Below are 22,965 nucleotides of genomic sequence, written 5' to 3'. Positions count from 1 at the left end.
ATAAATCACTCAACTCTTCCCTCCCCATCAGTTAAAATGATTGTACCATTAACTCAGCAGAAAAGAAAGTGATAAAAGAACTTTCCTATGGCTTGTTTTATTGTCTCAACAAGAGAGCTGTTAGGTGCCTGTGAGCTGTAATTTTTTGTGAACTCTCTGTCGGGTGAATTTTAGATAAAGTCAAGTTTGAGATTTAAATGGTCAGCACACAATTGTTCAAAAAAGGGACAAATTCTATTTTCCATTCTTTAAATGTATTTTTTAAGTGAATTTAAAATGCCAGGTCCGAGAACACAGTATTTGCTTATAAAGTACCCAGTGTTCTAAAAGGTAGCCTGTGCATAACTCGTATGGTGCCTTTAAAGAATGAAAGTGCCTGGCGCAGTTTTGACCATTCATATTAAAATCATAGGCTGCTTTTCATCATGCTCCCTCCCATGTATGTATCTAAAACTTATTCTCAACTCTAGCTTCCAAAAGAACCACCCAGAAAGCTATTCAACTGATGCTGCCAGTTCTCATCTCCAAGGATTGTGATGGAGCTCATCTTGAGTGGTAACTGGATGTTAGTATTTTTTCAAGATTTACCAGGTGATTCTAAAATGTGTAATTAAGGTTAAGAATCTCTGATCTGAAATATTGAAAAGCAGGTTCCCGTTTTGCCTAAAACTGAATGGAAACTGTAATATATCTATTACAGTGGAAGCGATAGAGTAGCAATGAATGCACTGATCTTTTTGATTGTCTGTCTAGGCAACATAATCTACATTTATTATCCAGATTAGTTGAATTAGATATCCATCTCATTGCAACGTCTGAAATAGTAAAGACCAGAAAGTTAGCTCTTTCTGTCTTAAGTTAATTTTACAAGTGAATTTTAGGGGTGCCTGGGTGTCTCAGTTGGTTAAGCGTCTGCCTTCAGCTCAGGTCATGATCTCTGGGTCCTGGGATCGAGCCCCGCATCGGGCTCCCTCCTCAGCAGGGAGCCTGCTTCTCCCTCTGACTCTCCCCCTCTCATGCTATCACTCTCTCTCTCAATAAATAAAATCTTTTTTAAAAAAGTGAATTTTAAAATACTTTAGAAGCTCCATTTCATTAGTCCTTTAAAATAAAGGACTAATAAAGTCTAATAATTTTATATAGTCCTTTATATAATAAAGGACAAAAACTTTAAAAATAAAGTTTAAAAATCTATGTTAAAAAGCTCAATAGAATAAATCACAGTGACATTTTTATCATGTAACAACTTCAATATTAATAAGTCCTAGGAAAAATAAACAGTCCTAAGATACATGAGTTTATAAAATGAGTGGTAAATTCTTGCCCATGTTAAGAAATTTATCTTCATTTATATAATCAATTTCCTCAAATTTATATTTCTACTTACTGTTAAAAATGGACAGACTTTGTTCTTGAATCACATGGATGGCATGATTGCCAGCTAGCTTCATTTTCTTTTGCTCTTTTCACAGATTAATCAATGCAGGGCTTATTTTCATACTGGGATAATAATCATTCCTGCTTCTGAACACAAAATGAGCTTTGTGTTCTGCGATCGTCTTGAAGTGAGGCACTCAAATGCCCTAGAATATGGCACAAAATTCTTTTTGCTTTCATTCATTTCAAGACAGTGTATTAATATTATCCTCCTTGCTTCCACACAGCTGTCATTTTAAATGCCACTAAAGAATGGATGCATAATTAGCTCTTCAGTTCGTACATTAAATACATTTTAATAAACAGTTCTTTTCTCTTAGAAGAGAATATTGCCATCCATTCTTAGCTGTCAGTCTCAGAGAGAATTTAGAGGGTGTTTCCTATGTGAAACATTGCTTAGCCAAGCTGATCTATGCACTATATTTAAAATGCACCCTTATTGAATTATGAGCTATTCAGACTTACCCAAAACAATTATAATGACTCTGGTAAATTAGGAAATATTTTTAAAATGAAGAAACTGATTTGGATTCCTGTAAGTCCAATATTCATGCTCTAAAAATAAATTCAAGTTATCAGAAACTTAAAATTTAAATCTTAATAATAATTAAAGATCAATGAAATGTTTAATAAATATTAATACATTAAATATTAATATAATAAATAATATGTTGTATTTTAATATCTTATAAATAAATAGCATTTATTTAAAGGATTTAATGTTTAAAATTTTATATTTATAATACTTCAAGAAAGAATAGCTTAATCTTTAATATTAAATTGTATGCAAAAATCTTGAATAATCCAATTGTGATGATGCCCAAAAGGATGCATGATTTTCTTTGAGGTCAACATATCTGTCAACTCAACATGAATTATGGGCCTGAAAGAGACAAATACAATTTTAATCTAGTGATACACAAAGCACAATGTATGAAGATTCAGAGTGAGGCATCACACTGAATGACTGGATTTTTACTTCTGGTGGTTTATTTCAAACCATTTCTAAAGGAATCCTAAGAGAGAGATTCCATCCATGAGTCTTTTGAATGCAGGATCCAGTTATCCTGAAGAACGTTCCTTCTTCCTTTCCTAATACCTGTTAGCCCCACAATTCTTTCCAGCAACCTGAGCAGGAGAGGCAACTGACTGTGAGCCTCTTCACTTACTGTCCAAATCTGGGTTGTTGCCAGGAAACTGAGAATTGGGGCTATTTGTCTTATAAAAAATACAGTCATTCCATTGAGATTTAATATCTGTACCCAGGATACAACCAAAATGTAACAGAGAGGAATTACTAATTTAGAATGGAATTGAATGAATAAGTGGAGATGAAAGGTTTAATTGTTATTGATTTAAAAGATTGTACACAGTTCATTAAAGGTAAGCTATAAATGGATGCTTGTTAATATACTAGTTACTATGTGAGGTATGCAAAATTAATGAAAAAATCAATCAATCTGTATTTGAGGTGAGTAGGTCCTCAAATAACTGCTCCACATGCATATTCAAATTTCATCATCTGCTCATTTGCATATGATAGGATGAGCAACCTATCAGCATGAAGCCTGTACTTCAAGCTCCCTCTACATAATAACCTGATACCAAAATCTGAGTGTATACAATGCATTTTAATTTGTTAATTAGATTTCAAGATGATGATGCTGAGCACTTACTATTTCTCAGCTTTTGACCTGGCCCTTTTTCTATTGTCTGTAGAAAATATGAGATGTATGAGAATTCTCAAAATTGAAATCTCAATACTATGTGGATTGACCACAAGTATTTTCTTTATTTCCTGGTTATACAAAAGGAGTATCCCTTTTCAACTGATCATATTAGTGGTTAATTCTGATAGCACATGTGAAAATATATTAAATTCTGCATTTTGTCAAGGTATAATTGTAATAATTAAGAGCTGAAAAAGAAAACATTTACTTAATGATAGGAAAATCTTAAAGGAATTTTTGTAAAGCAGTCTACATTGTGTTCTCTTTATAAATAAAATGTGTATCACGATGGATTAAAAAATTGGCAAAATATATAACAAAAAGTAAAGAATGAATACATATAGTAGCATAATTCAGGATGATTTAAATTTCCTTCTTTTTCAAAACTAATTTTCTATAGTGGATGTGTATTATTTTTAGAATAAGAAAAAATAAGTTATATTTTTTAGGTGAATCAGGCCTACGTATCTGCTTAGATTTCTAAACACTGTGGCAAAAGAAATTCTAAAAAAATAAGATCAATTTCACATATGCATCATTTAAAACCTAGTTGCCTTTGTTCAGAGTCCCTGATCCCTATTCTGTGGCCAAATGTGTACCACAGATGGGTGACAGTGAGCCGAGAGGGTTATGGGGTGGTGGGTTGGACCCTAGGCTGCTGGAATCCTGGCTTGTGAGCAGCTTCTCCCTCAACCCACTGTGCTGCACACATATCATTTTCTGTGAGATCTACACCATGAAAAATGTTGCAACACATTAGTTAGATTTCTTTGCTTCAGCCCCTGGAATATCACTTCTGACCCCAATAAAATGACTTAATAAATTCTGTCCTGAACAATTATCCTCCTGACAGGAAAATCAAGAAGGGCTTCCTAAATTAGAATGCATAAAGTGTTGACATATCAACATTTTCAAACAAAGAATAAGAACACCTTGAATGTGAAGCATATTCTCGAATTAATGCTTGCTCAATAATGTCAGAAAATGGCAACAGATGCTAATGGCCAAAGAAAAGATCATGGCCCTAAAGACCAGTCTATTTTTAGCCACATATATGTATCTAATCTTTCCACACTAAGAATATGGCCAATTTGGCTGACATTTTAGTTAATTTAGTTAATAAAATAGGTTAAAAAAAGTTATGTAAAAATTCCTATGTAATATCTTTCTTACTCTGTCCAGACATTTTCCTCATTACTTTATTAAAAATACTTTATTAAAATACTTTTAAAATACTCAATACTTTATTAAAAATAATGTGTCAACTGCTTCTGGGTGCTGAGAAGTGCTTTTTGATAAATTATAATTTGACCCAGAATGAAATCTAGTGCTTATGGGCAGGCGTAGCTTTTAAAATAAAAGTGGTTGTTTGTCTGTAGACTTTGTTGCAGCAGAAGAATCAAAGAACCAAGAAAGAATCATGTAAGACCCATAGGTCAGAGAGGTGGACCCCGCTCTCCTGACCATGGTCCCTGGATGTCCGTTATAAGATCTGAAAAGCCATAGTATATATTCACACACTTTTCCCTATTACCTCACATGGTAATAACATTTTAAAAAATAATTAGAAACAGAAAACTCATCTCTTATTACCAGCTACACAGTCAGATATCATCCATTAATTTTAGTACATGTAATTCCATAAAGTAAAGCTCATAGGGGTGATTTTCCTCAAATTGTTGTGCCAAGTATAAAAAGCAATGACTGTATTTTGCAAATGAAAATCCCAGTTTTAAAAAGTGAGTTTATAAATAGTAATGTGAGTTTCAAGAGATTGTTCACCACAGTATCTCCAGGATTGAGAACAATGGCTTGCACATGTTAGCCATTAAATAAATATTTGTTACACGAGTAATGTTCTCTGACTTTCTCTTGTATCACATGGTTTATAATCTGGCACAGTTTTTTATATGTAGCCATAGGTTTCTCAACAATAGACAGGAACCAGGGAGGGAAAATATCTATCATGTATACCATCATATTCCTACAGCCTGTAAATACCTATATGCACACAATTGAATGAATTAAAGGCCCATGTTGTATCTTATTTACCTATCATCCTAAGTAATCATACAAGGCATGTGACTTGATTCCTATTTGTTCTTTTTTTAAAATTGTATTATTTATTTGAGAGAGAGAGAGAGAAAGCATGAACGGGGAAGGGCAGAGGGAGAAGCAGACTCCCCACTGAGCAGGGAACCCGATGTGAGACTCGATCCCAGGACCCTGAGATCATGACCTGAGCTGAAGGCAGACGCTTAACCAACGGAGCCAGCCAGGCGCCCCTTGACTCCTATTTGATTAAGAATATGCTTGGAACAATGCAGATTTACTTATTGCCCTGTTGAACTAAGAGAATGCTGCAGCAACTGAGCCAGACGTGTGCGAACTTGTCCATCACTTATTTTTTCTGTGAAATAATTTCTGAAAACATATTTCAGTTATTTTGGAGAATATCCCTGTCTCTCACAGCAGGGAGATTATGATCATTTGATTGGTGCTGGAGAAGCTGGAGTCTGAGAGAGAGTGAGCCTAGTGCTCATTTTGGGTTAATTCTTTATTTTTTCCTGTAAAATACTCTAGAAAACCTTCATCCCCTTAGATTAGTGGGAGAGTAGCTGGCAGGATTTAGAGAAATCTCACTAAGTTCAACATCCTTCCTTTAAAAAAAAAATCAGGTTTAAAGTACCAGATCCTGTTCTTTCTCTCTAGGTCCACTGAACTCTGCCCCAACTCCCAACAACAAAATCGGACGCACTTGAATTCATTCTTGCTCTGTCATTTGCGAATTGTTTAACTCAGGCAAGTTACTGACAACTCTGAGCCTCAGTTCCTTGTTTGTAAAGTGCAGATGACAATATGAGTGTGTACCCTCTATGATTCTAGTGGGGATTCGATTATGTAGATATACACAGAATGTTTAATGAGGATTATTTCCATAATCTCTAATCCTCGTGATAAATTGCTTAGTACAGAGCCATAATAGGTAGGTGCCTCATGTGTGGTAGCCCCAACTGATAGCATTCCAACCACTGATGAGACTATAAAAACAGAAGCTTCGTCCCACAGCTGTGCTCTCATATTGACTTAACCTCTGTTGTTTAGTTTCCTCATTATAAAATGGAGATAAAAACACTTAATAGTTCAATTTATCATAAAAAATAAATGAGAAGATATATGTAAGTAAGTAGCTTATGGATGGCAATCACTGTGGGGGCGGTTTATTTTTCTACTATTTTTATTTTCTACTCCTATTTCTACTCCTCATGATCGTCCACCTGGAGAAGTGAGTCGATTAGGTAATGAGTTTCAGTGAGGGTGCACTTCCTCCTTTCCTCCTGGGGTCTGGACCTTCCCTTCGTCCTTATAAAGCACTGCACCTGCATAATGTGGAGCCCTGAACACAGAGGCACCATTCATGATCTCTTCTACTGCTCCCCATAAAGAGAAACAGAGTGGCTATGGTATTATTTCAATAAGAATTGGGGACCAAAAACATTTAAATAAATGTTATTTTTCAAGGTGGCCAACCGGTGACACTGCATATGTATTTTAAGGAATGAGAAACTACCTTTTGAAAGTGATATACTATATGGATATGTCATGGGTACTCAATAAATCTTACTGAATTGAATTACAATTAATTTTAAGTAGTATTTTAATTAAACTGTATTTTTGAAATTAGTTTTATAGTCTGACATGCTATTTGACTATAAAATTCTTATGCCAAGCGTTATATGGCACTTCTAAGAGCTATAAGAAAATAACTTGAAAGCCACAATTTCGGCCCTTAAACCTTTTAAAATATTTTAACTGTGTATTACTCTAATGATCTTTGTTACAGCAGGAAAGACATAGCATTGTTGTCAAATCAATGAGTCAGTGGACACAGTGGAACATATAAGACACTGTTCAAAATGCTCACTGTTGCTGTGGAAAATGATCTATGATTGTGATTAATTGCTTTTGAAATTTTGATCAAAATTGATCTGTCCAGGTTTCTGGCACTGGCTCTTGTACGTCAGATCTCACCCTTGAATTACATAAATCAATTTAGTCTGGCCTTCTGTAAAAACCGGGAGTAGAAAGCTAGAAGTAATTTCTGAGTTGTCAGTGACTGATGGATATTCTGATTTCACAGATTTAGTAAAGAAAAGGTCTTACCGTAGCTGTCATAGGCATCCTCACTTACTCCATGACCGTAGTCATAGTATTCAGGGACACTGCAACAAATTTAGACAGCAATCAATGCTACTGTAATCAGGAGGAATCAACCCAGAAACACATATGGAATTTGCTAAGGTAATATCCCGAGAACCTCTAGGCATCAAACACAATCCTAAAAAAAATATTCAGGAAGAAAAATAGAGGTTATTGACAAGGAGTGCTATGATTTTCTCATGCCACCTCAGAACTTCTTTATCTCTAACCTCCAACTTTATAAATCAAATTTCCCTTAAAACACAAGTATAATACTTCAAAATTTGTCAAGAAGGAAGTTATAAAGATCTATTTCCAAGAAAAAGTGCTATATAAGATGACAATCTGGTCAATTGTGTATGGCTTTTAACGCGGTTACGTTAAGAAATATGCATCCATTTCACCTTCACTTCCAAACACTGAAATTATATTTACACTCCCTGCTAGCCCTTCCACAGCATGTCCATGCCCTTCTCAAATAGATAAGTGATTTATTTTTATTTAATATTTTGCTAGATGCTTCCCCATTTCAATAACTGACAAGAAGGTGTCCCTCCTCCATTTCTTACTCAAGTTACGCCGAGTCTTCCCTCACTACAATTCTCATCACTCTTTCACCAACGGTTTTCTCCTTTAAGGCACCATTCTCATTAGCATCCACGCATTTCATATATCTCTCATCCCGAAAAAGTCCTCCCTCACCCCCACATCTCCTTCTAATGACTATTCCTTTCTCTGCCCCTTTCAGGCAAAATTTCTTGAAAAGAGGCAACTGTTCACTCTTTTCACTGCCTCTCCTTCTATATAGAGGTTTTTGAAGCCAGTCCAATCAGGCTGTTGTCTCCATTGACACAGCTCTTGTCAGTACCTTGACATTTCAAATCTAGTCAAGACGTGGTCCTCATTTTACATTAGCACCGTTTAACACAGTTGACCACTTCCTGCTCCTTCGACCATTCCAGTTGCTTCTGAGATGTCCTCAGAATAAATATTAACTACTTATATTAATATATTCACTTTGATAATTTATGAGAGCCTATATTTTTCCCTCAAATAAGCTCCTTCATTTTACGTCCTCAGCTTGAATCTTAATTTCTGATTTATATATTATATATGTAATAAATTTGTAAGTTATGTCAAGATTACTAATTTCTTTTAAGTATATAAAGTGTGGCGAGAAAATGGCTTAATATCAAATACCAAAATTGTATAAAGACTGAGAGGGTGGGCCATAGATACCAAAGGGTTAGGTTGAAAGAAAAGATACAAAAGCCTAAAATTTTGTGGTTGTCATTATCCCTCAGGGAAATCTCATAGGTCTCATTGTATTAAACACTTCAGATTTCCCTGATAGTAAGGAAAGAGAAGTAAAAAAGAAAATACAAGTCTATGTATTAGAGGTGAAAAAGAGAGACAGAGAGAAGTTTGGCCCTCTTTATCTTTCTGGGAGGCAACTGATAATGCATTAATTCAATTGTAGTGTAAAGTAGTTGGAAAAAATAAAAGGATTACTGAGCCCTTTCAATATTTCTTGTAGGGCTGGTTTCCTGTTTGCAAATTCCTTTAGTTTTTATTTGTCCTGGAAGCTTTTTATCTCTTCTTCTATTTTCAATGACAGCCTCGCTGGATATAGTAGTCTTGGCTGCATCTTTTTCTCATTTAGTGCTCTGAATATATCATGCCAGTCCTTTCTGGCCTGCCAGCCTCTCTGTGGATAGGTCTGTTGCCAATTTAATGTTTCTACCATTGTAGGTTACAGATCTCTTGTCCCGAGCTGCTTTCAGGATTTTCTCTTTGTCTCTGAGACTTGCAGGTTTTACTATTAGATGTCGGGGTGTTGACCTATTTTTATTGATTTTGAGAGGGGTTCTCTGTGCCTCCTGGGTTTTGATGCCTGTTTCCTTCCCCAAATTAGGGAAGTTCTCTGCTATAATTTGGTCCAATATACCTTCTGCCCCTCTCTTTCTTCTTCTTCTGGGATCCCAATTATTCTAATGTTGTTTCGTCTTATGGTATCACTTATCTAGAAGACATCCAAATGGCCAACAGACACATGAAAAAGTGCTCAACATCTCTCAGTATCAGAGAAATCCAAAACAAAACCTCAGTGTGATACCACCTCACATCAGTCAGAATGGCTAAAATTAAAACAAGTCAGGAAATGACAGATGTTGGTGGGGATGCGGAGAAAGGGGAACCCTCCTACACTGTTGGTGGGAATGCAAGCTGGTACAGCCACTCTGGAAAACAGTATGGAGGTTCCTCAAAAAGTTGAAAATAGAGCTGCCCTACGATCCAGCAATTGCACTACTGGGTATTTACCCCAAAGATACAAATGTAGGGATCCGAAGGGGTACGTGCACCCCGATGTTTATAGCAGCAATGTCTACAGTAGCCAAACTATGGAAAGAGCCAAGATGTCCATCGACAGATGAATGGGTAAAGAAGATGTGGTATATATATATACAATGGAATATTATGCAGCCATCAAAAGGAATGAAATCTTGCCATTTGCAGTGCTGTGGATGGAATGGAGGGTATTAGGCTGACAAAATAAGTCAATCAGAGAAAGACATGTATCATATGACCTCACTGATATGAAGGTTGCTGGAGTGGTGGGGGGTAGGAGGGATGGAGTGTCTGGATGATAGACATTGGGGAGGGTATGTGCTATGGTGAATGCTGTGAATTGTGTAAGACTGTTGAATCACAGACCTGTACCTCTGAAACAAAGAATATATTATATGTTAAAAAAAAAAGAAGAAGATAGCAGGAAGGGAAGAATGAAGGGGGGGGAAATTGGAGGGGGAGATGAACCATGAGAGACTATGGACTCTGAAAAACAAACTGAGGGTTCTAGAGGGGAGGGATGTGGGGGGATGGGTTAGCCTGGTGATGGGTATTAAAGAGGGCACGTACTGCATGGAGCACTGGCTGTTATACGCAAACAATGAATCATGGAACACTACATCAAAAACTAATGATGTGATGTATGGTGATTAACATAACATAATAATAATAAAAAAGATTACTGAGCCCAATCTTCATTGCCCAGAATGTTCATACACAAATTATCTAGGAAAAATGCATGGCAATATGTTTTTCTTCCCATCCCTGAGACTAAGGCCATTGACTAGTGGCTGGGTGTTTATCTTTTCTTTCACATCCTTAGCTTAATAGAAGTGATATAACCTAATTGAGAACCCTCACTGATATGTAGCAAATTCCTGTGAGTTGTTACATTGATTCCCTGGGTGATCAAGAAATGGCAGTCATGAGAATACAATTTAATAAGCAGCATTCCCATTTAGAGGGATGAAGAGAAACTGAGGACATTAACAGCAGCTTCTCTCTCCCTTTGTCACAATCAATAATTTTTCCCTGAAAAAGCCTGCTTGTGTTTCTCACAGTGCTGTATGGAGACCACTAGGTCCAAACACTATCTAGTGGCATAACTACGTTTCTCACTGGATTTCAATTTTAATTGTAATTGATGAAGGTAAGAGACAGGAAGAAGAAAGTAGTGAGAGAGACCATGAGGAAGCAACTGCAGTTATTGTGGGTCATAAATGATACATACACACTAAGAGGGAGTTTTAACTTTTAGCTACTCTGAAAAGGGGAAAGTAGGACATGAAGACATTTGTAAAATAATAGATAATGCAAAATAATAGATAATAATCATAGTGGACTCTGTCAGAGTCCATACCTTTGCTAGTCCAAATATTACTTCTCATATCTTCCATAGGAAAACATTTTGCGTGGACAGATAGCTGCCCAGTGAATGGATACATTCCTCAGCTATCCTTACAACTAGATGTGCCCTGTGACTGAGTCAGGAAATGTGGGAAGTGCACACATGGGAGGGTAGTAACCTTAAGGTTATTTCCGATTTAATGACAAACTCCTCATTTTGGACTTGTGCACTCTCCCCTCCTCAGTTGGTAGAATGCACTCAAAGTGATGATCTAGCAGCTACCATGCAAAGAAAGAGTGCCTTAGGAATCTGTAGGCTGCAACACTAGAGAAGCTTCTGTCTCTAGATGATCATGTTGGAGCAGACTGACTATAAATCACTACCGACCTCAGGGATGTGGTTGTGAAAAAAAATTTTTTTATCTTATTTGAGCCACTGAACTTTGAATCTTTCTGTTACAACAATTTAGTCTAACAAAGAAATGAGTATGTAGACTTTTTGTTACAACAATTTAGTCTAACAGAGAAATGAGTATGTAGACATGTAGAACTGCCATTAAAATCCCCAAATTGGGCATTAACTTAGTGGGAGAGTGGAGAGTGCAAGGAAAAAAATACAGTTAGGTAGAAAGCAAATAAGCCTTGTTATACCATTGCCCGTGAAAACTTGGAACAGTAGGTTATAGGGCTACATATATTTTGACACTACAGGAAAAAGCTGAACAAAGCTCAACTGTTCATAACCCTGCTGCTTTTAGAAAGGTTTACAAACATCATGAGCTTAAAGAAGAATGGGCCATTTTTCCAGGAGAAACAAAAGTGAATAGAACTTTGCTCAGAGAAATTATCTCTGCCTGATTTATGTGTCAGTTCTATAATTTAAAATGAGAGAATGTTCAGAAATTTGGGGCTTAACAGGTTTAGAGAACTCAGCTGTTTCTGTATTCCAATGGGAAGAGATAATGAGTGTTGTTCAAAAATGCCCTCATCTCTTCCCATTAGACTTTACTGCCATATATGATCCCTAAAACAATCCCCAGGTCCCTGAACATGTACAGTCAGGAAGCATGCTGTAAAATTTTGAAGTCCCTCATGAGGGCATGCTGTACTTGACTCAGTTCAGGTGTGGCTATGGATATAAGACCATTTATCGATTAGGATAAAGAAGACCTTCTAGTAAATCTGGTATGACCTCCATAAAAGAAAACCAAGGTTGCCAGATGCACTAACCAAAATATTATTTCAATGTTGTTTAGGTGTCTGCGTGTCAAGATTTTATAATTTTTATTGTCTATGTGTTTCTCAATGAAAGTTTCTATTGTGATTCTCTTCCTTTTCCACCACCTTATATTGGGTATTATGTATGGGGAAGAAAGTTGAAAGCAGGAAAGATTTATTTTTTATAGGTTGCCAGACTTCAAAGAATCAGGACCTAATACATTGGTCTGTATATTTCCCAGAGATTCTGGATTTTGAGCTGGTTGCAGTAATTGGAATTGAACTTGGATTTTCTTTGTTGGGTAGAAGGTAAGCATCTTTGTTTTAATGAGAAGAAGGGTATTCCCTTGTATTTGTATCACTAGAGGGTTGGACATAGAAGACTTCTAGTTGTTCCCCTCCAAAATCCATTTGTCTTTTTTTTTTTTTTCCATAAGAGAGACTGGCCACCTCAGGACTACATTTCCTAGTTTCCCTTATATTTTAGGGTGGGCAGGTACAGAATGATGTGTAAAAATTTTTTAATGATCTGTGAAAAGTAAAGTCCTTTGTTCTCTGCTTCTTTTCAACCTTTATGTAACTGGCTGGAAGTGTGAATGATTGAAGCCAGTGATGGTGTGGTAAACTAAATCTTTTTGTCTCCCCAAATTCATACGTTGAAATCTTAACTGCCCCCCATGTGATGGTATTAGGAGGTGGGGACTTTGGGAAGTAATTAGATCATGAGGGTGGAGCCCTTATGAATAAGATTAGTGCCCTTAAAAAGGGGACCCCAGAGAGCTCTCGTTCTCTTTCTACCATGTGAGGATACAAGAGGACAGAAGCCTGCAGTCCAGAAGAGGGTTTTCACCAAAACCCAACTATGCTGGTACCCTGACCTGGGACTTCCAGCCTCCAGGACTGTAGGAAATAAATTCCTGCTTATAAGCCAGACCATGTATGGTATTCTGTTATAGCAGTCTAAACTAAGACAGATAGCATTCCACTAGCCTGGATCCGTAAATGGTGTCATGGAGCAGAGCCCACCTACTTGCCCATGTTTATTATGTGTGAGGGAAATAAACTTTTCTCTTACTTGGGCCACTGAATTGTGGATCTCCTTACTAAGGAAGCTATAACCCATGATATAGTTGGCAATTAAAGCAACCCTTAAGATGAACAGAAATCCAGCAAATATTTGTTGAATGAATAAGTGATTGAACAAAAGAATTCAAGAAGATATGATTGTGTTTGAACATGAATAATTTAGAACATTTTGCTATAAATATCTTTATAAAACTTTGTATATGCTTCAGAAGCGATGTCTAGTTATATTGACAGCAATGGGAGCAGTGAAAAATAAACACTTTTATTTTCTGATATGAGTGAAATTCAGATTAAAAGTTTAAAAGCAATGTAACTGACCAGTTCATCTGTGATTTTTATATATTGTTATATTATTTTTCAACTTTAAAAACATATATGATTTGGCTAGAGAAAGTAAACTGTACTGTTGGCTCTAAGCTTTTCATGCCATTATTTCAGAAAGCTACTATTTCATTACATTAGTTTCATTTATCTGTTGTTTAATAATGTTGAAATGTGAGTAAAAGTGGACAAATGAATTCAGTATAAACACAACCTGGTTATTTAATTTTTGGTTCACTGTTATCCTTATATTTATATTTAGAAAATATAGCTATCAAGGTATCTAAACACATTGTGACAATTGTGGAAGTGTTAATTAAAATGACAATTATTGGTGATTTGGAACTTAATTACTCCGGTGGTTATAGCAGATGAGATTTTCCTAGGAACCGGCATGTATATAAAATCAGGATCGAACATGTTAGCTGCAATGACTCATTAAACAATATCTAATTATTAGTAAAATTCTCCACAACATTTTGGCTTTTTCATGTTAAGACCATAGACATTAATAAATATTTGGGAAAAAATAATATATAAATAAGTGGAGTAAAGGAGGCAGGAAAACATCAGATTAATTTATTGATGGTCATTTGTACAACTAGAAAAAAATCAGAGATGGAAAAATTCCAGTTCTTTTTTGATGGATAGAGGAATATCTTACCAGAAACAGACTGATAGTTCCCTCAGACAACTAATGAAATGGCAGTGAACACAGTAGAAAAAGTTAGGATAAAAAGTGGATTCCAGGAAACCAAATAATATCGTCACCATAATCAAGCTGTTTTCCCAGCACCTGTGACATAACAACACTTAGTTTCTCTAGTGCTTCACAATCTAGCAGTTGGTGTTCGTGTTCATGTGGCCGGAGAAACCACACGGATGGTGGTGCAGACTAGCTCGGGAGTCACTGAGACTAACCAAGCTTGTAAAGGAAACATTTTGGACATTCAGTTGTTACAAAGAGACACACTGGCCATAATATAAATGAGAACACTGCTCCATAAGAGGTGTTCATAGAATCAAACCAGACTGGTATAAGTGGGGAAAAAATAGAGGATGCAATTTATAAAAAATCCGTACTTTGCTTAATTTTTGCATAATCTTTTGGTAGGATATAAAAATTACCAGAGACAATTAAACACTTTACGAACACCACGGCTTGTTGTGGTCCTCCAAAGATTAAAAGGCCCACATTCACAAGTTCTAGCTGCATTTAGTTTATGCTATGTTGTCTTTCATTTCAACTTCTTTTTGATTCTTGAGTAAGCTGAAGATTTGTGTATATGAAGCTGGACAACTAGATGAGGATGAATTTTAACTAAAGCTTCACTCATTTTCTGAATTGAAGAAAGGTAAAAACTACAAAATAGGGGCACCTGGGTGGCTCAGTTGTTAGGCGTCTGCCTTCGGCTCAGGTCATGATCTCAGAGTCCTGGGATCGAGCCCAACACCGGGCTCCCTGCTCAGTGGGTAGTCAGCTTCTCCCTCTCCCTCTACTGCTCCCCCCTGCTTGTGTTCCCTCTCTTGCTGTCTCTCTCTCTCTGTCAAATAAATAAACAAAATCTTTTTTAAAAAAAACCTACAAAATAATATTTTAGAAGAAGGGATAAACGGACTTGATTAATGTACTAATATGAAGGATTATTATTTATAACTACCTATTTTTTATTTTTTAGAGAGAGAGAGCATGTGAGCAGGGTGGGGAGGGGCAGAGGGAGAAGGGAGAGAGAGAGAGACTCTTAAGCAGGCTTCATACCCAGAGTGGAGCCGGACACCGGGCCCTGAGATCATGACCCGAGCAGAAATCAAGAGTCGGACACTTAACTGACTGCACCAACCTTGTTATGTTGTGCATTTATGCTGTAGTTCCAGAAATATTTGTCAAGGAAAGATAAATTTTCAGCCCAGCTCCCATCTTTAAATTGCAAATTTGTAGTTCGTTCGTTCGTTCTTTTTCTTTCTTTCTTTCTTCCTTCCTTCCTTCCTTCTTTCCTTCCTTCCTTCCTTCCTTCCTTCCTTTCTTTCTTTTTTCTTTTCTTTCTTCTTTCTTCCTCCAGCTCCCCTCCTTAAATTGCAAATTGGTAGTTCTTTCTTTTTCCTAACTTCCTTCCTGTCTTTTTAAAGATTTTATTTATTTATTTGAGAGAGAGAGAGAGAGAGAGTGAGCACAAGCAGGGGGAGTAGCAGGCTCCCTGCTGAACAAGGAACCTGATGCGGGGCTCGATCTTAGGACCCTGGGATCGTGACCTGAGCCAAAGGCAGCCACTTAACCAACTGAGCCACCCAGGCTCTCCATGTAGTTCTTCATTTTTATATCCATTTATATGGTGATCAAATCCTTCTGTTAAATTTCATAAAGTTCCATGAAAGTGCTACTTACAAGAAAGCTGTAAACCTAGCATGTGTAGATTATGATTGCAACACACTGGTACATTTGAAAAGCAACCAAATGTGTTTGAATTTTATTACTAAATTGTACAAATGACTGATGGTCTCTGAATCCACTGCCATGATTAATACTACAGTAGACAGAAGTGAAGTCTCATAATATTTACTGGGCTGCTACCAATTAGTTTCAAGAGTTTAGGAATGAAATATTCTGAATTATTATTAAAACAGGTAAATATAAAACACAATTATGATATATCCAATCGTAAGGTAAAAGCATAGGAAAAAAAACAAATACTATAACTGCTAATTATGAGTGAATTCCCCCTATGCATAGTTTAAAATTCTTAATCTCATGCTTGGAGAGTAAAGTAAAAAATACCAATACCATTGGAATTAATAAGAGATTTAAATATGAAAAATGTATAGCTTAAATTACTTAAGCACCATTATATGTTCATATCTTATACATTTCATTTCCCATTCAAGAATTTTTCCATTTAGAAATTGGACTTTATTCTGAGGGCACTTGGAAAACTAACACATACAAGCTAACCTTTCTGATACTAGAAATTAGTGTTCACATATATGATAATTTGCTTGATCATGTTGGGAAATCACTATCATTACATTCATTAGTAAATAAAAACTTGGTATAAAAAGAAACCATATGAAACAAACTCAACTGCATAACTTATATATTACTAATACAGAAATAATCAAAACAAATTTTAAAGAAATGAAATTCTCTTAAAATATATAAATATGTATATTTTAAACTAAGCTCTACACTCAGCATGGAGCCCAACATGGGGCTTGAACTCATGACCCTGATATCAAGACCTAAGCTGAGATCAAGAGTCAGATGCTTAACCAACTAAGCCACCCAGGTGACCCTAAGATATTTTTAAACTTTGAAATATGTTGATAATTTTGTGTGTGTGTGTGCTCAAAAATATTACCTGAAATACATTCCTTTTTATGTGTATGCATTTCAACTAAAATGCAAATACACTTTCCCTGCTCTAATATCAGCAGTTTTCAGAGTTCTAACAAGGGAAAAGATCAATGCTTTAGATACATATGTAATTTTAAAGTATCTTTGGAATTCCTTTAAGATTGCATGAATAGTTTTAAAATATTTTTGAAATTCATTCATTCATTCATTCACTCTGTTCAACCAATAGTGTTACACAAAAAGCATTGTGTTATAGAGTGGCCGTATTTTTGTATAACTAGAATATAAATTTGTGTCTTCCAAAATTAACTAGTAAATTAAATATTAAACATGGATGGATGGATGGATGAATGGATGGATGGTTGGATGGATAGGGAGAGAGAGAGAGAGAGAGAGAGAGAGATAATCGTTTGCAGTTATCTTGGCCAATTTGTTTTGAGAAGTTAAAGATATAAGTCTCTCACTCAAAGGTGAGAGTCTTATGAGTCAGAAAAGGTCCACAGTCCATTCCCTGATCCATTTGGAGGAAAATAAGTATTTTTTTCTAAAAATGATACACAGAATATAAAAAGAAAAGTATTTGAACTTAATATTGAAAGCTGTTATTTTCCATTTTCATTGACTGTGTCATCTTGGACAAATCATTTAGTCTCTCTGAACTCCAGTTTCTTCACCTTTAATATGGAAATAATAATATTTACCTCAAGTATTGATGAAATAACCCGTGACAGCCCCATGATAAGTACCTAGTACATAGCAGGCACTCAGTAAATATTAATAACAGGTAATTGTTCAATCAATAAAGTTTAGACATAAAGCTCCTCTTTTTCATATTCATAAAGGTTGCAATACTGAAAGAGATTTCATCTTCTTGAAGTACTCTGAAACATGAAATACCATACATGCCCTCTTAAGTTTCAGTTGATGTATTTAATGTTCACAGGATGAAAAATAGGCTGATTATTCATGAGGGAAGTGACATATTTGTTCTGCTCATAGATTAATGATCAAGATAGATGATCTATAAAAGGCATCTAGTGTAGAATTATGATCAGCTTTGCAATGATCTACTCTATAGAAAATGGGTGTTTTGAGAGTGCAACGTCATGCTCCAAATGAGAGAGAAATACACTTAGATATATTTTTGCTGGTCTGGATTCAACACTGCACATACACTTCTGAAAATGGTCTCTTTTTATAGACACTCTTTAATTATTTGTTTCCAATTTGGCTTGTATTTTTTTTTTTTTTTGCTTACTTTGACCCTTTATTACATAAATGAAGGGTGAGCAATTTTATAACAAAAACATTAATCTTCTGTTTTATTGCATGGAATTATCATTAGAACATAGCAATTATTTTCTATAAATAAGACCTTCAACTGACTGATTAATTAGGCTCAGTGACACATGACATTATTAAATGAACTGTTACATGCTTTTGGTACAAGTACATAGAAGCTACTGAACCCTAGTTTGAAATGGACATAATTCCAACTGTATACACATTACCTTTTTGGCTGAGTCATAATTCATGAGTATCAGTAAGATTTCAGTGCTGTAAACATCAGTATAATTTCTAATTATTTCAATAATCTAGTTGACTTTGAAACTGAATTCGTTGGTGCAAGCTGCACTATGACTATGTGTTAACGGTAATTTATATTCTTCCCCACTCAAACATAGATGGAATCTCACCTCTGTTGCATAATATTCCAGAACCACTTTTTACTTATTTAAGGATTGTTTTCATGCACCAGACTTTGGAAATTTAAACAAATAAAACAAAGTCTGGGGAAAGAATATATGAATTAGTAACAGTGATTCTGTTTTGATAAATTCTTTTATGTGAGGAAACAAAGCCACATTCTTCCAAAAACTCTCAGAATATAACTTAAATCAGGTGAGGCTGTGTCTCTGTACACCACCACTATGGCATGCTATGAACTGAATTGTAATTGTGTATTTTCATGTTTCTCTTTTCTCTAATCCTGACTGTGAATGCTAATTCCTTAGTATGGCATACAAGTCCCTTTTCTATCTACATTCTTATGACCTACCCAGCCTTTCCCCTGTCACTCCCCCTATTACCAAACCCCACACCCCAACATAATAGAATGTCTTCCAATTCATGAATCCTTTCATGGCCCCATGCCTCTCACCATGGCATCCTTCTATTTAGATGGAACTTCCTCTACTTCTTCACCTAAGAAGGTATCCATTATCCTTTTGGGATCCACTCAATGGTTGGCTTCTTATTAAAACATTACCAGGTAAGGTGTTACCCCTTCCCACTTGCATTCTATAAGACCTTGTTGACATCTTCATGTAGAACAGCTCTCATTGTTCCAGAATGTTCTTTAAAATCTGTCTCTTTCTCTAGCACAATGGCTCTCAGTAGCTAGTGTTCATAAGCATCACAAGGATACTGTGCCAAAAATACAGATTCCTGAGCCCCCCATTCTTCAGATTCTAAATCAGCTGGCCTCAGCGGGGGCCCCAAGATCTATAATTTCATTTGCAGTGGTTCTTATACAGAAGTCCAGGATCATATTTCGTAAACAAAACAAAACAACAAAAACAAAACACACACACACACACAAACGTGCACTAATTGTGAATAAATCAACATCCAGGCTCTGCCTTATTTGCTTTGAATATGTAGGTGCAGAATAGTGACATTCAATGAATGCTCTTTGAGTAAATGAATGAGTAGTTTTAAAATACTATGTAATTTCTTTGTGAATAATTTCTAAGCTGCCTGACAGTACAGCCAAGTAGATTTGTGGCTATGTTTACAACTGTTCTCACAGAATTTTAATTAGCGGTCAATGTCAATTTAAAGGTTGCTCCTGAGCTATGTCCTTGGTACTCTATTTTTCTAAAAAAATTTTCTGAAAGGTATTTGATAAAGAAATATAAGATACACTAAGATGTATAACTACTATTCTGGTTTTAAGAATTACTATTCCAAAAAAGTAGTTCCAAATCAACAATAGGTGAAATGTCACAGAGATAAATGTACATTTCTGCGTTTAGGTTAAAAAATCAATTGCAAACATGCAGGATGGTGTTAGAACTAGCTTGACAGAAGTTCATTTAGGAAGAAACTAGCTTTTCAGTTGAAAACAAATTCAATAAAACCCACTTATGTGACACAGCACTTAATAAAACCACATGGTAGGGGCTCCTGGGTGGCTCAGTTGGTTAAGCATCTGTCTTCAGCTCAGGTCATGATCCCAGGGTCCTGGGATCGAGTCCCACATGGGGCTCCCTGCTCAGCAGGGAGCCTGCTTCTCCCTCTCCTCCCCACTTGTGCTCTATCTCTGTTTCTCTCTCAAATAAGTAAAATCTTAAAAAAAAAAAAGGAAACCACATGGCAGGATGCTGTTGAAGTACCATAAAGTAAGAAGCATTATTACACAGGATATAATAATGCTGTATCTTTGCACCAGTCAACTGTCATCTGATATAATGTACCTCAAGATCATTGTGCCACACTTCAGAATGGACACTTGGACAACTGGAATGGTTTTATGAGAGAACAGTAGGGTATTTAGTGAAATGGGAGTCATGATGAACCAAGAACAGTTGAGGAAAACCGTATCTATGTGGGCACTGATCCTGGACACTGGCTTGTTACTGGTACAATAATGTTGCTTAACAAACAATCACAAAATATTATTATCATATAGCATACAATTCTTTAAGTCACACGTTTTTGTTCAGCTAGAGGTTTGCTAATCTAGGCTAGGATCACTGGGCACTCTGTTCCAAGCTTGGATGGAATTGGGCTTGGCCTTGAGGTTTGGACTGCCCGTGTGTTCATTACGGAACTCAGACTAAGGGCTCAATAGCTACCTAGTGAAGCTCTTCTCATGGCAACAGCAAGAGAGCAAATGGGAAACGCATAGTCCTCTTAATGTATAGGCTTAAGATGTGACATTATTCTATTAGTCAAAGCAGGATATGGAATAGTGAGGAGTCAGGAAAACAATCTACATCTTTTGTAAGAGATACTGAACAATCACACACGGGGGCGGAGGATGAAGACTTGTAGCCAAGAATGCACTCTATCACATTCTGCGTATTGATAGAAGGACATTATCTTCATAAAGAAAAGCTGATAGGTGGAACAAAACTAGATTTATTATGTGTAGCTTGACAAGCTGATTACTGTTCAATGTATATAAGTGGAGAAGATCTTATTTCAACTTAGGAGTTTCCTAATAAGCTGAGATGTTAAAAAACACAATAAAGTGTTTGGGAAGGAATATGGTATTAGTACAAAGTACCCAGTCTTTGGAATTGAACAGTTCAAACCTTGTCTAGTCCTGGGCAAAGTAAACATTTTAAACCTAGTTCCTTTATTTGTAATATGAGGATAAAACTGTTTACCTCATATGATCATGTTATAAAGTGCCTAATATAGGCCTCTGCATATAGTAGCTGCTCTGAATTATGGTTATTATTTTTATTAGAAACTTTCTTCCTTTAGAAGTGGTCAAGTGTTCCCTGACTAGCCCTTCAGACTCTTCTCTTGCTTCTTTCACACATCTTCTATAATTCAGTCTTACTGAATATTATATAATACAAATCCACGATTATTTATACTTGAATTCTAAATTCAACAACTCTGAAACCAAATTTTTTTTTCTTAAATTGGGTGTCTGAAATCATTAGGCAACAAAATTCTTACCTAAAATGTTCAACTATTTATAGCTATTTATGTCCTGCCTACTATAGTTACTCATTTATTTCAATGCAATAATATTAATATATATTTTTGGCCCAGATGCAGTAATAATATATGCATTGTACTGCGCTTATAAAATATAAACAATTCTGAATATGAAGCATCTGGTCCACAGTATTGTTACTTACAGAATTGTTATCCTGTACTTAAATGTATCATAGAGTTCACTATTCTCCTCCTAGCGCCTAGAAAATAGCAGGCCCTTAATAAATAATAAACTTAATGAAACAGTAAAATAGGATTTTGAGATAATTATAATGGGAAATCTAATTATGGAGAATTACTGATATGTGTATCGTATTTTGGCTCTATTCCATATGCATCTGAGATAAATTCTGTCCCCTTTTCTGAGGTACCCCCAGGAGCTAGAGTGTCTTTTTTTTTTCCCCACTCTACAATTTAAAGATCACAAAGTCCATACTTCCCATCTTGACCACAGGTGTTTCAAGAAAAATACCTCCCTTCTCTCATTACCAGTTTTGAGCTGCAAAAAAGTAAGACCTGGAGGTTTTTTGGGTTTTTTTATTTTGTTTTGTTTTTAAGTGCAAATTGATTCAGAAACCAAAGAAAGCAATGGAAATGCAGACAGATCATTCAGAAAAAGGATGGAATAGCAACTAATAGAGAACTTGCTGAGCTCAAATGAGCAAATCAGGCTGATGCAAAAAAAAAAAAAGGATGATCATAATTTTCACCAAAGACGAGTTCGGCTTTACCAACTTCTAGATACAATGACAACCTCAAACTCTATCCAAAAATCATTCTTTTCTTACATCAGAGTGCTATATCCAGGCCTTCCTGTTCCTTTCCTATCATTTCAGATAACTTCCCTACCACTCCTAAGTATCTTATAATTTGATTCACCTGAAGGACATGCAGTTCTTTGGTAATGAATTATATTCTCATTTCTTTGTCTGTACATAGCTTTGCCTGGCTAAATTTTATTTACCCAGTTAAATCACAGCTGGGTATCAGCTCTTTTTAAGAAAGCTTCTGTACTTTCTCATAACCCTCTACTCGATGGCCTCCTATGTTCTCTCATAAACTCTGGCACAGCCTTCTAGCACAGTGCTCATCACATGTTACATGTCTATTTGCATGTCCATCTTCTTCTCTAATTGTCTCCAAACAGTCCATACCTGGATTTCGGGACATCCTTCACAATCCATAGAG

General features: G+C 35.9%; 1 protein-coding gene across 3 annotated transcripts in view; it reads right to left on the bottom strand.

Moving 5' to 3' along the window:
* Positions 1 to 22,965, bottom strand: part of KHDRBS2 (KH RNA binding domain containing, signal transduction associated 2) — a 600,281-nt gene that overhangs the window by 42,251 nt on the left and 535,065 nt on the right. For all 3 annotated transcript variants that reach the window (XM_027602665.2, XM_027602667.2, XM_027602666.2), the window contains exon 8: positions 7,332 to 7,390. In XM_027602665.2, coding sequence (XP_027458466.1) covers positions 7,332 to 7,390 — 59 coding nt within the window. The remainder of the gene's footprint in view (positions 1 to 7,331; positions 7,391 to 22,965) is intronic.

The sequence above is a fragment of the Zalophus californianus genome, chromosome 7 (assembly GCF_009762305.2).
Source record: "Zalophus californianus isolate mZalCal1 chromosome 7, mZalCal1.pri.v2, whole genome shotgun sequence".
Taxonomy (NCBI): domain Eukaryota; kingdom Metazoa; phylum Chordata; class Mammalia; order Carnivora; family Otariidae; genus Zalophus; species Zalophus californianus.
Note: the sequence above shows the minus strand (reverse complement) of the source record. Positions and strands in the feature narration are given on the sequence as shown.